Below are 17,441 nucleotides of genomic sequence, written 5' to 3' on the forward strand. Positions count from 1 at the left end.
ACAATATAATTAACATACCATTAACACCTCAATGTATTTTGCAGTCGATGAATCATACACTGACAGAAGAAAAAATACTGTGGCTGCCGGAAATTCAAAATGAATTCTGAAAATGCTGGATATATTGAGCTAAGCCAGTCAGCATCTTTGGAGAGTATTGCAGAGTTATTGGGTGAAATCTTCTTGTAACAATGTTTGGGTGTGGAGGGCACTAAATTGGGCAGAAGGGTGGCAGGGTGAGCATCTGACTTTTGTCCTCCCTCCAGCGATACCTGGTCCAGGGCAAGAAGACCCGTTGCCAACACACTGACATTTGTTGCCCTGAAAGGAGGGAAGCAAGTCCTCTCCTGAGGAAGTCTGGGTTGGGGGGGTGGGCGAAGGGAGAAGAGCAGATAGGGGCCCTCCTTCAAAGGTGCTGGTCGAGACACCCAATATTGGGAATAGGGGCAGACTCTCTGACCACGAGATTAGGTTAGATTAGATTCCTGACCCTTCGCCCAACAAGTCCACACCGACCCTCCGAAGAGTAACCCACCCAGACCCATTTCCCTCTGACTAGTGCACCTAACACTGTGGGCAATTTAGCACGGCCAATTCACCCAGCCTGCACACCTTTGGACTGTGGGAGGAAACCGGAGCACCCGGAGAAAACCCATGCAGACATGGGGAGAATGTGCAAACTCCACACAGACAGTTGCCCGAGTCTGGAATCGAGGCTGGGACCCTGATGCTGTGAGGCAACAGTGCTAACCACTGAGCCACCGTGCCGCCCATAATATAAGAGCAGAATTGAGACAAACTTCCTGCCCAGAAAACCAAAATCCACCATTTTACGGCCCACCCACCATTCTGTGAAACCTCTCTGGCCATTATCTTTGGCCAGGGTCACTCCATGATCTTTCATCTCTAATGGCTGCCATTCCAGCAGGAACCACTGACTCCCCAAGGCATTGATGGGCAAAAGGGCTGCCAACAGATGGGTCTTCTTGAATCCCCACCCCAACCCCAACCACCACACCCACTGCTGGGTTTGTGACCCTTGGGAAAGTCCACTAAGGAAGTCTCAACTGCCTGATGGGCATGTGGTTCCACAGGACTCCCTAAAAAAAAGGAGGCAAAACAAGTCACTCACTGGGTCTCCAGCTGGCAGGTGAGACCCCATTGCCTCCATAACATTTTGTCACGTAGGATCTTCAGGATCTCCTGAAGCACCAGGGTCCCATTGAATCCATTTTTACCTCAAAGAGCATCCGATCCAGACCCCTACTGTATCCACCTACACATCCCTAAACACTATGGGATAAATTCAGCATAGCCAATCCATGCAACATCCACATCTTTGGATTGTGGGAGGAAACCTGAGCACGCAGAGGAAACTCACACGGGAAAAGAGAGAACTTGCAAACTTCACATAGGCAGTCAAACAAGGGTGGATTCAAACATGGGTCCTTTGTGCTGTTAAGCAGCAGTGCTAACCACTGAGCCACCATTCCACCCATACAGGTTTAGACACTGACAGTAACTCTCCTGCTGCCCTTTGAATTCTGTCCAGGGATCTATTATGTCCTCCTGAGAGTGGGAACAGTAATTAATACAGAAGGTTTTACACCACAGATATCCACAAGTCAGGCAACATTTTTGGAAAGAGTAAATATTTCAGCACAATGACCTGAGTATAGATAGGATCCTGGGTTTAGCGCCTCCAGCAAAATCTAGAACCAGTCATGCTGAGTACTCCCTCCTCAATAGGAAAATATTCCTGCCTTGTGCTGCTAAAGAATATTTAGGTTCAGGAAGCATTAACTGTACTTTAAAGACATCTTACTGTGGCTCTATCTTGCCGTAACACTGCAAAAATAAGCAGTGCTGTGCGATATTTTGCATCATCCTGTGATGGTGTTTCACTCACTAGCTCATCAGAGTCTGACATAATCCATTACCATATTGGACAATGAAGCCTTGGCTAGTAGTGCTAGTCGAGAAGGTTTTTTTTACAAATGAAACCAGTCTGAAATGGAAAAGCATAATTGGAAAGCACCTGATCAGAATGAGATATTGTTAGATTACTTACAGCATGGAAACAGGCCCTTCGGCCCAACAAGTCCACCCCGACCCTCCGAACAGCAACCCACCCAGACCCATTCCCCTACATTTACCCCTTCACCTAACACTACAGGCACTTTAGCATGGCCAATTCACCTAACCTGCACATCTTTGGACTGTGGGAGGAAACCGGAGCACCTGGAGGAAACCCACGCAGACATGGGGAGAATGTGCAAACTCCACAGACAGTTGCCTGAGGCGGGGATTGAACTTAGGTCTCTGGCGCTGTGAGGCAGCAGTGCTAACCACTGTGCTACCCAATTATCATAATTGGAATGGCATTGAGGGGATGGGGGAAGGCTGGTGTTAGGCCCATGGTTTTTCTTTAGAAGACTTTCCACTTTTTGAAAAACCTCCATCTCCCAATTGCTTCTTCTCCTGAAGATATTGATTATTTACTGAAATATGGTCATTCACGATGTCGTTCAAATAGCCAATCTTCATGTGTGAGTTTTAGCAATGTTGACATGCATTTTGACTGAAGAGAACTCCAGTCAGTTGCGGTCCTCTCCTCAAACAACATCCACACCTTCATACTTGTTGTGGAAATTTTGGAAATGTGAACATTGTCTGAAATTCTCTCTCTAATTTAGGTGTGGGGTCTCAGGCCTGTTTGAACATTCTTACTGCACTGTTGATGAGATTGGCAAATTCAGTTTAGGTTGAGTATTGTTGTTTATTAGCCATAGAGTTGTAATTCTAAAGTCCAAACTGTCTTATTTGTCATTAATTATGTTTCCAAATATGCATTATTGATCCTTCTTTCCACTGCACTCCACTTTACCATGCTGTAATTTTTCAGCTCTGATCAATTAGCCTGTAACATGCAATCTCAAATGGACAGCCCAAAGGTCATGAAACAGGGATTCTTTCTTTCACTGACATCAGAATATTACAAACACGAAGAGAAATTAAGGTTAAACAAGGAAAACACTGGGCGCATGGAATGAAGCTTAAGATTTACATCTGGTTTAGAAATCTTTTGTCTGTCTGACCCTGCTTCCCAAGAGGCCTTCTTCCCCAAAAGATACCCTTTCCTTCAGGGAGTTTCTATTTGACTGCTCCAACAGCTCATCTCGGTGCACTCCCTCACTATCACTACCTGCTCCTGGAGGTTCCATTACAGGCGAAATAGTAGCATTTCCTTTCCTGGTGTGATTGAAAATAAACAGAAAAGCTATGTCATCAAATCAGGAAAGAAGGGGACAGCAAATGACCTTTGTTTGCTCTAATGCTGAAAGTTCATACAATTTTTCAGGAAGCATTTCCAAATTTTATTGGACTTGCGATAATTTCTCAGACAGTCAGCTGGTATGTAACTGAAAAGGCTTATCTTAGATTTGACAAGTGTTGACAGATGCACAGCAGCCATCCTGTTGCGGTTGACATTTGATCTTCTCTCTCTGTTTGTCCTTTTAATCCTCATTCATATTCTCCCCAGCTAGTTATTCATCCTGGTTTTTGAAGTGGTTAATGAGCTCATCAAACAGTATTAACTGCTTTATTGAGAAGTCATGAACCAAGGTGAAAGGAAATGTCCTTCTGCAGTCCAGTCACTATGCAGCAATTCAAAATGGAAGCCTCTGATGGTGTTGGTGTATTTTAATGAAAATGGCCTAACTCTTTGAAGATCTGCAGCTTTTTACTCTTCATTACTGAATTCTGAACAGACATGTTTTGAGGAAAATGTACAGCATTCTTCAAAAAGAAATTTGGTAGCGAGTTGTGGAAATGGTCTGTTTCCATAGGAAGGCTTTCAAAATTCAAAATGGTGGATACTGCATATGATATCAAGTGTATAAAAGAAAGGACTGCTTAGGAAGGTAAGAAATTCCACAAGCTTGAAGTCCCACAGAGAATGAGTCAGAGACAGTGCCATGAAGTTTGATTTGAATGCAAACAAAAGTGTACAGTGGAGGTAGAGATTGTAGGTTGGAGCATTTAAAGCTGAATTAAGCCAAGGATATTCAAAACAGGTGGGGGTTTGGAGGAGATGGTAGTTGAAATAACTCCATGGAAGCCAGTATCCCATCACCAAGTCACCATTTAAGTACATGCACACAGTACGTGGACTCTGACCAGCTAGCTCAGAGCCAGCCCCTACAGTGAGGTGAATTCTTGAGACTCGTGTGTGTGTGTGTATATATATATATATTTTACTGATCCAGCTCCCTCAGAGCCAGCTCTCAGACTGAGCAGAACCTCTGAGACTTCTGTTTACATCTTTTTCCCTCTTTAAACCCCCACACTACAGCCTAACAGCGGTAGTACTTATTTTTCCCCAGCACCCATATTGTGTGTGCAGGTGTAGGACACAAGAAATGAACAAAGAATATATAAAATCTTTATTCATTTTCTACCACCAGGAATCACCTGAGTGGCCAGAAGACTCCTGTTTTTTTTTCTTTCCCATGTCAAGTGTGCAGATGTAGGACACAGTGAAGAACAACAAGTGTGTAAATCTTTATTTTATGTTCCACCACCAGGGAGAAAGGAAACACCTGAGTGGCTAGTGACAAGCAATGCCCTTCTCATCAAAGGAAAATGCTGTGTGATCAAAAAAGTGAAAGGTAGGGCAGGGATTAAATCAAAATTGATTTGGAAGGGGAAACAAAACACTACACTCTAATTCTAGATTTTCCCACGTTTTCAACATCCACCTGGTTAAGTCTCATCAGGATCGTACATGTTTCAATTAAGACATCTCTGACACTTCTAAACTCTAAAGGATTCAGGCCTAGCCTGTTTAGTCTTTCCTCATGAGGCATTTCTGTTTATTTCAGGTATTAGTCTAGTAAACCCTCTTTGAACTGCTTCCAATCATCTAACAGGTTTTCATACCTTTACAGACCCCAGTTTCTCTCATCTAATCCCTCTGATGCTTAGCACCATATATGACAAGACTTCACCATATGTTTCTGTTCCTCAATTCTTTAGAAGGAAGGAAGAGCAAAGTCCTCACAAGGACATGTAGAATCCGGCTAACAGCACACACACCACAAATCAGACAGTACACGTCTCCTTGAGGAGTGCCTGTCATTTCAGCTCCATAAATAAGGAGTACTGACAAAAAATAATTTACCAGATTGCTGGGGGAAAAAGTGATTGAATAAAATCCTCAAGCCTTTGGCGGAATTTGAATGAACTATTCGTTACTTGATAAAGGAGTCACCAAAGGTGTTTCATTTAAATTCTTGAGACGTGATGAAGCTTCAAAGAATTAGAAGGACAAGTGTTCCATTAAACAAAGAAAATAGGAGTTCCACCATTCAGTATGATCATGGCTTATCATCTAACTCAGTACTCTTAATCCTGCTATCTCCCCATAGCCTTTGGCCCCTTTAGCCCCTGCCTCTAACTCCTTCCTGAAAACATTCAATGCTTTGGTTTCAATGTTTTCTTTTTTCATTGTTCCATTAAAGGGCTTGGATCTGACGTGGAGGTAGTAAATTAATTATTGTATTAGGACGTTCTGTACAATCTGAAGATATTTGAAGTACGTCAGAAGGAAATCGTCAGCAAAAGTAACGGTGGGGTTTAATAGGTGTTACAGACCAGACTAGACCCCTTCAAAATATATTAAGAAGAAAGCCTAGAACTTAATTTTTTCTTATTTTAAAGGTAAGGGCCAGGCCTTGCATTCCGGATACAATTTAACTGGCTAAATTATCAGATTTCAACCAAAATACACATTATTCATGCACTATAGTTAAAATACAATGAAAGAAAGAAGAAATTGGAATCTTAACTCAACTGGAAAACTTAACAGAGTAACAGATGATTTAACTACTAAACAGTAACTGTTCAAATATAGTCACAACCCATAAATAAAGCCCTGACAAAGGCAAATTCAGTAAAATAGATTGACTCATATGTAGTTTTCCAGTGAAAGATTAAAAAACATCAAGAGAAAACTCCGTGTGTGAGAGAGAGAAGTAGCAGGGAGAGATGTAGCTTCCAAACCTAGTTTTAAGACCCCAGCAACTGCGAATGAAAAAATAAAATTAAAAATCCTGGTTCTGTGGCAGCCTGACCCCATCCATTCGGGCTGCTTCAATTGTTCCAACTTTAGAAGGAAAAAAACCCAAGGCCTCACAAACTGTTCACTCTAGTGGCTCTGAGTTGACGGTTGCCTCTCTCTCTCAAGATTTCTTCATTTAAAAAAAAAACAGGATAAAATACATCTCTTAAAACGACAGTTTTGTCACCTAGGGAACACAATTTTGAAGTGGTAGAGGATACAAAACTGGGCACCATAAACAGTGAGCACAATTACACGAGGGTGTGGATCAGAGATGAATGAACTAAGCAGACAGAAGACAGAGGAAATCTAATGTGAATAAATAAGAAATGATGCACCTTAGGAGAAAACAGAGAGAAGTGGAAAAGAATCTAAACAATATTATCTTAAGGGAGGTGGGACTGGATGAACATCATGACCTGGGAGTATATTTTCAAATCTTTGTGATAGGTTGATTAAGAATGTGTATGGCATGTTAGGCTTTATTGCGAGATAATTGGAGTAGAGGAGCACAGACATCTTACCATAACTGAATAGGATTTTGGTGACACTACATGGGCAGCATGGTGGCTCAGTGATTAGTACTGCTGCCTCACTGCTCTAGGGACCTGAGTTTGATTCCAACCTTGGGTGACCCTCTGTGTGGGGTTTGCACATTCCAACCATGTCTGTGTGGGTTAATCCCACAATCCAAGGATAAACAGATTAGGTAGATTGGCCATGCCAAATTGTCCTGTAGAGTCTAGGGATGTGAAAGCTAAGTGTGTTAGCCATGGGAAATGCAGAGTTACAGGGATAGGGTTGGTGCAGATTCAATGGGCTGATTGGCCTCTTTCTGCACGGTTGGGATTCTATGAAAATGATATATTTGCACTAGAGGCAATACAGCAAAAGTTCACTAAATTACACACTGGAATGAAAGAGGCTGAATAAATTGGACTTATATTCTCTAGAGTTTAGAAGAATGAGAGGCAGTCTTATTGCGATATACATTGAAGGAGATTTGCAAGATAGAGACTGAATGATGTTTCATTGGTTGGAAAATCTCAAACACTGGTGGGAGGAAGGGGCACAGTGTCAGGATAAGGGGCTGAGATAAGAAAAAATGTCTTCACTCAAAGAGTTATGAAACTTACGAAATCTGCTGGCCAAGGGAGTTACGGAGTTCCCCATCATTGAATATGGTTAAGGCTGCCATAGACAAACATTTGGTACCCTCAGGGAACCAAGGTATATGGGGAGTGAGCAGGAAAATGAAGTTCAAGTCCAAGATCAGACAATAATGCATTGAATAGTGGGGAAGTCTTGAGTGCTGAGTGGTCTTGCTCCTTTTTCCTTTGTTCTTGAATTTGGGTTTGTATATAGGATCACAAAAAAAACAAGGATATTGATCTGAACCTTGATAAACCTCTGGTTAGGTCTCAGCTACAGTATTATGCATAATTATGAATGAAAAACGTTAAAACCTTAGAGTGTCATGGGAAAGGCTTACCAGAATGATACCAAGGATGACAGACTTTGGTTAAGCAGAGAGATTGGAAAAATTGTACATGTACTCCTTTGAGCAGCAAAGGTTACACATAAACTGAAAATATGGAATGGTTTTGACACAGCAAATAGGAAGAAATTGTTTTTTCTGTCAAGTTGGTTGGAAACTAGAAGTTGTACATTTCAAATAATTAGCAAAAAAATTACAAGGATAATGAAGAAAAACTGATTTGACACAGACAATTGTTAAGATCTGAATGCACTTTTTAAATTAGGTTGTGGGATCAGATTCACAAAAAGTTTCAAATGGCATACATTTTTAAACTCTGATCTCCAGCATCTGCAGTCCTCACTTTCTCCTAGTTGATTATACTCATGAAGAGGTCTAATTTGCACAATTATAGGAACAACTGGGGCACAGGACTAAATTTGACAGCAGTTGAAAGCATTGGGACAGGAATACGGTGCATGAACCTCATGTTCTGCAAAATTCCATGTTAAGTCTGGGGAGGAATATGGAGAAAGTGTAGAATGAATTGAGAAATCACATTAACTAATATATGCTGTGCTTTGAACTAGGTATCTCTTACAAAAAACTGCTTGGTACATTAAATGAACATTGCTAAGAGACATACTGTGGAACCTTTTCGTCTTCAGAACTGGAATGCAAGAAAACCAAAATTAGAATGAGAACAATTTATAAAGCATAAGAAGAGGATGCTGGTTGGTTGGACCACAATCGGCATGGCAATGCAGAAGGAACTGTTAACTGTCAATTTAAGTTAGTTGATTAAATTCAGAGACTGATGGACACTGCAGGGATTAGGATGAATCATCACCCCAGACAACATTATTTTGATTTACTAAGTATCTTTTCCCTTACATATGTTCCATGAACCTTTAATTTGAATATTTGTTATTGTGCCCCATCAAATACTGATTAACTCAAATTTGTTTCCTTTAAAAAGAGAAGACACTTAGGCTTTAATTGGTCAGGGCTTTGCAACGAGGAATGCAACATAGAATGGCAGTCATCACAACCCTTTTTCCTAAAGATGCCAGGTCTGGATAGATTTTCCTATAAAGAACATTGTATAGTCTACAGGTCGCAGATAAAGTCGTTGCCTTTTCCCTCGATTGGGCATTTCAAGACCAGGGGCCACATTTTTGAAGTGAGGAGAGATTTAAAAAAAAGACACGAGGGACTTTTTTCTACACAGTGGGTGGTTCGTGTGTGGAATGAACTTCATGAGGAAGTGGTGGATCTGAGAACTATTACAACGTTTAAAAGACATTTGGATAAGTACACAAATAAGAAAGGTTTGGAGGGACATGGGCCAGGAGCAGTATGTGAATATATACTGCTTCTAATACGGAATAGAGTCCCTATTTTCTAAATAAAGAATTCTTGACAGGTTGTTTTTGGTGCATCATGAAGGAATATTATCAGCAAACATTATCCTCCATCAACCTGACATCAGCTTTCTCCGAGAGTCCTCCAATATCCCTGCATGCATCACGGTACAGGGAGCCATGGACCTCCAGTGTTCCATGATCCTTTACGGTCTAGGTCCTCCGTGTATCCCATGGTACATCGGGCCTGTAGTTTGTGGTACTCCGTGGCTTCACTGCGGCAATGAATTCGCCTTGGGTCGCGATCCTGAGGTGCTTCCTGCTCTTTAATCTCTTCGGTGGTGGTCTCTGCAACTCTAGGAGGGTAAGGAGCGAACTGGCCAGGGTTTGGAGCCGGAAAGAGAGTCCTGAGGCTGGAGGGGGTTAGAGCCGGTGGTGCGAGTTGTACCGGATCGAGAGGCCGTTAGGAATGGAGCGTTTGGCTGCAGTTTGAATTGTGGCTGCGCGAGGGCCCAGAACAGGTGCACAACAAGGTGCCTGGCAACGGTGACAGCAGGGGCCTGGATGGCATGGTAACGGTCACAGCAGGGGCCTGGATGGCATGGTAACGGTCACAGCAGGGGTTGGGTGCCTGGCAACGGTGACAGCAGGGGCCTGGATGGCATGGTAACGGTCACAGCAGGGGTTGGGTGCCTGGCAACGGTGACAGCAGGGGCCTGGATGGCATGGTAACGTTGACAGCAGGGGCCTGGATGGCATGGTAACAGACAGAGAAGGGGCCTGGATGCCTGACAGCGGGTATAGTTATGGCCTGCGAAGGCACTGCAATAGCCACAACAAGGGCCCCAAATGGCATGACAGTGGGCACAATAAGGACCTGGTGCCTGGCTGCAGGCCCAGCAATGGCCTGGGATGGCATGGCAGCAGGGACAGCAAGGGCTTGGTGCCTGGCAGCAGGTGCATCAAGGACCCTTGTTGCCTGACAATGGGCACAGTAAGGGCCTGAGGATGGGGTATAGACTGTTTTTTCAGTAGCAGGAATCTCTGGTGATGTTCTGTCTATATGGCGTGTTTGTCTACTGTAGTGGCAATCATTTATGGAATTGTAAAATGCCCCCAAATACGGTATTGCAGACAATTATAAGTTCACACAGATAATGGCCTATTTTACTCCTATATTTTATGGTCTTAGTTTAGTCACAAAATTCAGTGAGATATTCAAAGTTATTCCAAATGTGTACTCAAAGAATTCTGTTGGTTGATGGAATGATTAAGATAATTGTGACTGCCTTTGGATTGTGCAATTATTCTGAAACTCTGCTTATGTATTTGATAATGTCATCAAAGCAAAAGCGTGACCATCCAAAAATATTCTAAAATGAAGATTGCCCTTCTTGTGGGGGTTACTTTCTGAAAAACAGAAATGTTGAACTAATTGGAAAATAGTTCCTTTTGTTATAATTTCCAAAGTTGTAACCTCAATGCAACAGCCATCCAATTATCTTACGTTTCCTTTGTTGCCATTATCTTGCAATGCCAGAATCTAGGAAGCGCTTGCAACATGCTTGTTGCCAGAAGATTTTAGTTGAACAAAGCCCCTTTTTATTGATGAGTTGCATCTGCAGTAAAATTGGTTACAGCGTCTCTTAAGATGGCATTCTGTGCCTGTTAAGCAATGTACAGCACCTGTGTAGTTATATGGATATTGGAAATGAATTTTTGAATTACTTCCTACCAGAAAATATCCATTAAATTCTTGAACAGCATTTTTCACATACCATTGATCCATTTTAGCTGTTTAGGTACTTGAAACTAATTGTAGATATTTTATCAATCCGTTCAGACATGTTACAGCAGGTTGGGAAGTGTGGCCTGAACCTAGACCTTATGGCCCACAGGTAGGATTGCTACCACAGTGCCACAATGATGGTAGGTAGGAATTGATAAGAGCACTGATAGGAAATACTGCAGATTTACAGCATCTGCAGTACTTTGCTTTTGTGTGGGAGTAGATATGAGATGGAATGGGAGAAGGTTTGTACAGTTTTCCAGACTGGATACTTGATATCTTTGTCAGTTATGAGGAAGGATCATTGGACCCGAAATGATAACTTTGATTTCTATCCACAGATGCTGCCAGACCAGTTGAGGTTTTTCAGCAGTTTCTGCTTTTGATTCTGATTTCCACAGTTCTTTGTTCTTATTTGACATCTTTGTTCACACTGGTTTGTGATCTTGGAATGAAAGCAAGAAATTTAAAGCTTTGCTACATTTACCATCATATATGAATTTATTTTAAAAACATTTTGTAAAAGATCTGACTCAAAAGTTTTGATTTTTATTTCTAGTTTGATATGACCCTTTCAAGTTATGGCTATTTAAATTTAAAAATTGTAAGCATTGTGCCTTTGGTGTTTACCTTCCCATTTGTGATGAGCCCAAATCTGTGCTGTTCATACTTGAGATTTCATAAAATGGCTGGTGGGTAGAACAAAACAGTGTCACCTTGTTTCTGTACAGGGTGTTCTCCCAAGAGGCAAGGGTACATCATGGAACTTAGAGCCAAAGAAAATAATATTTAAATTGGAGAAATTGGTTTTTAGTTCTGAAGTATTTTCCAAATTATGATGACTAATTCAATTATTCTGGGACCCAGTGTTGCTGGTACGTTTAAACAAAAATGTAACATTATTCAAATTTGTCAATATGACTACTGTCCATCGAGCAGTGGCCAACATTCGGAATATCTCCTATCTCCACGCTGGGTCTGTACTGAATTAGACCTCTGTTGGAAATGTAAGCACACACATTTTCCCTTTATGGACCAAAGGCTGGAGTGGAGGTCATCCACTGTTTATAGCTGAACTATTGGCATAATTTCACAATATGAAAATTCAAGTGCTGCACACTAAGTATAACACATTATTGTTTTTAGACTTGTACTCCAGAATTTGCTGCAGTCTTAGCCAAGCTGTTGCAGTATAGGTGTAACACTAACATCTACTCAATATTGTGGAAATATTCCCAGGTATGTCCTGTACTCAAAATGTAGCTCAGATCCAATACAGTTTGGCCAATTACTGCCCCATCAATGTACTCTCAAAGGGATGGATCAACAGAGCTAACAAACTTCACCTGCTCAGCAATAATCTGCTTATTGATGATTAGTTTGGATTTCACTCGGACCACTTGGTTCCTGACTTCATTATGGCCTCACTTCAGACATAGACCAAAGAGCTAGATTTCAGAGGTGAGGTAAGAGTTGACAGTCCTTTACATCAAGGTTGAATTTGACTGATTTTGGCATCGAAGGAGCCCTAGCAAAATTGGGGTCAGTGGGAATCATGTGTACAACTCTCGGATGTTTGGAATCATACATGGCACAAAGGAAGGTGGTTGTTGGAAGTCAGTTATTTCAGCCCAGGACATCTCTAGAATAGTTTCTCCAGGTAGTATCCTAGGCCAAACTGTCATCAGCTGCTTCATCAAAGACCTCCCTTTTATCAGTGGGACAGAAGTGGGGATGTTCACTGATGGTTGCATAATGTTTAGCACCATTTGTGACTCCTCAGATGCTGAAACATATCCAGGCAATACCTAAGCTTGGACTGAAAAGTGGTAAATAACATGCACACCATGCAAATTCCCATCTCCAGTAAGAGAAAATTCACCCATTGCCCCTTGATATTCAATGGTATTACCATCACTAAATTCCCCCACTATCAACATCCTGGTAGTTACTATGGACCAGCAACTGAATTGGAATCGCCATGTAAATAGTAGCTACGAGAATAAGTCAGAGACTAGGAATGTTGCAGCGAATACTCAGCAGCATACTTAATGGAATACTCCCCACTTGCTTGGATGAATGTAGCTCCAACAGCACTCAAGCTTGGCATCATTCAGAATGAAGCAGCCCACATGATTGGGACTATATCCACAAACATCCACTCCCTTCGCCAAGATGTTCAACAGCAGCAGTGTACACTAGCCTCAAGATGCACTGTATAAAGGTTCTTAGCACTCCCCAAACCGACTTCCACCTAAAAGAACAAGGGATGCAGATACATTGGAATACCACCATCTTGAAGATTCCATTTAAGCTACTCATCATCCTGACTTGAGAAGGTGGTGGTGAGGTGCCTTCTTTAATTGCTGTAGTCCAAGTTGTGTAGTGCTGTTGGGGAAAGACCTTTAAGAATTTAGCCAAATGGCGATAATGTTTCAAGTCATGCTGGTGAGTGGCTTGGAGGGGAAGCTGCTGACAGTGGTGTTGCCATGATTCTGTTGCCCTTATCCTTCTAGATGGTAGGGATAACTGGTTTAGAAGGTGCTGCATATGGACACAAAGCACTTTAGTATCTGAGGATTCACAATTGGTGCCGAACATTATGCAATGAGTGTGCTATTTCTGACTTTATGGAGGGATGGTTATTGATGAACCAACTGCAGCCCCAATAACATTCAAGAAACTCTGTACCATTCAGGACAAAGTAGCCACTTGATTGGTACTCCATCCACCACTTTTGACATTCATTACCTTCACCACCAACACATAGTGGCAACAGTGTATACTGTCTACAATATAACTCACCAATGCTCTCTTGACAGCAGCTTCCAAATCCAGGATCTCTACAGCCTAGAAGGACAACTGAAGATGGTTACTCCTGGTACATGACCTCAATAACCACACTGTCTTCCTTTGTTTCAACTATGACTCCAAACAGTCGAGAACCTTCCTCCTGATTCCTATTAACTCCAGTTTTCCTTGGGCTCGATTGGTGTAATTAGTCAAATGCTGTCGTAATGTCATCAAGGGCATTCACTTTTGTTTTTCACTCCAAACTGACTGAACAGTAGATATGTGGACATCATGTGAAAACAAAATTGTGGCCAGCTGTAATATCCCGTATCACTAAATAGCCTACAGACAGTCACAGCCTTGATTTATGTGTGAGGCATAACCACTAGATTGCCAGCAGTTGGCTGTCACCTGTGTACCACCTCATTTTTTTCAGGTGAAGAGAAATTTAGGTTAGGGTGACGAGAAAAGAAAACCAAAGTTCAAGTATTAATGTGGTGAGCAACACCTGTTAAGACATATCAGTAAGTGTTCTGTCTGCTTCTCAAATCTAATTCCATTTGTGTTTGATTGAATTGAACTATCCAGTTTCCAGATGGCTATCTTTTCATGTTATCTATCTCTTTGATAGCATGAACAGCAGCATTTCAATCCAAGGGAAATGTGAGAAACCAGTCAAGGCATGTTTAGCAATTGGCATGGCCTTGTCATAATTTCAGGCCCAGAACATAACCTGGCCTGAATCGCTGTGATGAGGATTTATGTTGAGATCTGAAACCCTGAACTTGATTAGTGCAGTGTCTAGGAATGCATCAGTGTTGGCATGGGGACGCACTGCTACAGAATAAAACTCATTCTTCGTTATTCTACAAGGGCACACCAAACAAGGAAAGATATTTGCATTCATATAGTCTCATTCATTGGCTTTATAGCCAGTGAAGTATTTTGTGTGGCCATTTGTTTTTAATGCAGATAATGTACGGCTGATAGAGAGAAAACTGAGGAGATTGATTTGAGGGTCTCAAATCATGAACGGGCTGAACAGAGTAGAGAGGGAGAAGCTGTTCCTGTTGGTCAAAAGGAACAAGAGTGAGAGGATATAGATTTGAAGTGTGTGTAAACGAAACATGGATAATGTGTGAAAAAACTTTTAATTCCGAGTAGTTAGGGTATAGAATGCACTGCCTAGAATTGTGATGGAGGCATGTTCAGGTGAGGCATTCAAGAGGGCATTTGGATAGAAATGGTATGGGGAAAAAGATAGTAGATTGTCTGTAGATAACAGAGCTGGTACAGACATGGTGGGCTGAATGGTCTCCTCTGCACTATTACAATTGTGATTGCACAGCAAGATTCCACACACAGTAATATGATAATGTTATTTAATTATAACTATTGGCCAGGACACCAGGGAGAATTCCCCTGTACTTCTTTGAAATTGTGACCTCGTGATTAGCTGTCTGAGTTGGCTTCAAATTTAGCTTCTAACAGTGAAATGACAACAATGTGCAAATCTCTTGTCAGTTTTCCATTTTTAATCATTACCCTCACCTAGACGTGATCTCTGAAGTGGAATATTAATTGAAACTAACTGGAATGATTTTATCACAGATTATGAATAGTGCTTAAAAATAAGACACAAATAAAATGAAGTGTTGCATTTGCTCACAGAAAAGCTGCAGGTTTTTGCCTAAACTGTAGCGTAATGTATACCATATGCAGTCACCCTGTGATTTACTACTAATGGTCCAATACATCTGCACTAATGACAGATATAATCTATTGTTGTTTGGTATTAATGAGGTTGGATTATGCTCTGAAATCAGCAGAAATCTTTCAATTTTTCCAAAAATATTGTCTCCAAGGAGAAAAGTACCTTTGACTCTGAAGCACGGACCCTGTGGTGCATTTTGTAAATGTGAATAGTTGCCCAGACGCTCACTTTTAATTTGAGACATTAATATTTACAATGAAGTAAAACTGCACTGTCTAATGCCGCCTTTAGCTTGATGATAGGAAAATGTTTTAGGAATAATTGCTATTGGGTGTTGCTATTGAATATTGGTGTGGTATGCTTGTGTGAAGCATTTAATTTATTAGATTAGCTGCTTTCATTACTGACATGAGTACTAATGTTACACAGCCCATTATAATTTCTCCATACATAAGCTTGGTTTGGGGAGGAACGTCTATAATTGTATTGCTGAATGACTATGATCACCCTGCATGTATTGCAAAAAAAAATCTATCTAACATTATAGAACACTGCAGTCCTGCAAATAGTGTAATGGGATGCTATCTTTAAAGTGGAAGAGCAGTGCTGAAGTATGTCGAGGCTTCAGTTTCATATAGGTGCTTAAGCTGTGGTTCAATGGTATCGTTCTTGTCTATGAGACAGACAAGAACAAAATCTGGAGCACAAAATTAGAATAACACTATCATCAGAGCGTGCTGCATTGTCAAAGATAATTGTCTCTTTGATGCTAAAATGAGAACCCAGTTGTCCCCTCTCACGGTCCCCTCTGTGGCATCATGTGAAAGAAGAGCAAGGAAGTTCTGGTTGATATCAATTGCCAAAACAGGGGACTTCTCCTTGGTGCAATGGTTAATACTTAATCCTCGACCAACATGATTGAAAGCAGGTTATCTGTATTTTGTTTGTGGGAGCTTGTGCAAAAATTGACCTCCATAGTTTTCCTACAGATGTTTATTTAATTAGCTGTAAAATTATTTAAGCTGTCAAGAGGTCATGGAAGATGTTCATAAAATCAGTCTTTCTTTCTTTAGCCCTGTGCAATAATTAATATGAAATGGTTGATTCTTTCCCCAATGGATCATTTGTTTATTTTTTATGTTGCTGGTGGGGAGATATTTTAACTGAAAACAGCCAGTCTAGTTGCAATAATACAGGACACAAGGGTGCAGTATAATCGTGGTGAGATCACATTTATCAGCGGTTACAGACAGAAATTAGAGGTTTTGCATTGTGTCTGTCTTTCGAAGTTCTCAGTCAATGTGTAATCCAGACTGAAAGCAAAATGTCATACGGTGGACTCTTATCCACAGAGTCCATTTGTACCGTGTATCTGAACAGAAACATCAGGTCTCAGCATTTCATAAACTTCACTTTTCCACACTTTAAAGGTCAGAGTCAATTAAAATAGGATAAACCAAATTTGAATAATGTTATTGTGTGCTTTCAGAAGCCCTGCAGTTAGAGGTGAGGAAGGGTGACCGGACCTGAAACATTAACGCTGATTTCTCTTCACTAATGCTGCCAAACCTGCAGAGCTTTTCCAGCAATGCCTGTTTTTGTTTCTGTTGTTGGAGCTACTTGATCTCCCTGACTCATGCCTGGTCTGGTAGTGCTTGATGCTGTTACTGAGCCCACCATGGTGAAATGATCAGACCTGTATCACTGCAGTAATGCACAACCAGTAATTTCTATTTCTTCTTTCAGCCAGGAGATGTTCCAGACGCTGAAAGTATTGGATTCTCTGTGCCCCTCGAACACTCATTTGAATTTGGTAAGTCTGAAAAGTTGACAAAGAATTGATTTTCAAATGAGTATTGGATCTTGAATATCACAGTGGCTGTCCAAATGGAAATCTTGTTGATTTCTTTGTCCCAGTTGAAGAATGTACTAGAGGATCCTGCATCAAATTCCTTCCAATATCTGAAGGATTGATGGGTGTAAAATTAATATAATTGGCAAAATGACCAAAGATAACTAAAAGAATATTGACACATGGAGTGGTCAAGATTTTGGATTGCATTGCCTGATAGAATGGTGGATTCAGAAGTACCCTTCAACTGAGAATTGGCTACATATTTAAGAGAACCAAAAATTGCAGGGGTATCTGGAATGAACAGGATAGTGGTAGTGACAGGATT

The 17,441-nt window shown here is 41.2% G+C and overlaps 1 protein-coding gene across 1 annotated transcript in view; it reads left to right on the forward strand.

The window, feature by feature from the left end:
* The first annotated feature begins 9,153 nt into the window (after window positions 1–9,153).
* emc10 (ER membrane protein complex subunit 10) overlaps window positions 9,154–17,441 on the forward strand; it is a 43,605-nt gene continuing 35,317 nt past the window's right edge. The window contains exons 1-2 of the mRNA XM_072588752.1: window positions 9,154–9,329; window positions 17,008–17,074. Of these exons, the coding sequence (XP_072444853.1) occupies window positions 9,249–9,329; window positions 17,008–17,074 (148 nt within the window). The 5' untranslated portion in view covers window positions 9,154–9,248. The remainder of the gene's footprint in view (window positions 9,330–17,007; window positions 17,075–17,441) is intronic.

This window comes from Chiloscyllium punctatum, chromosome 18 (assembly GCF_047496795.1).
Source record: "Chiloscyllium punctatum isolate Juve2018m chromosome 18, sChiPun1.3, whole genome shotgun sequence".
Classification (NCBI taxonomy): domain Eukaryota; kingdom Metazoa; phylum Chordata; class Chondrichthyes; order Orectolobiformes; family Hemiscylliidae; genus Chiloscyllium; species Chiloscyllium punctatum.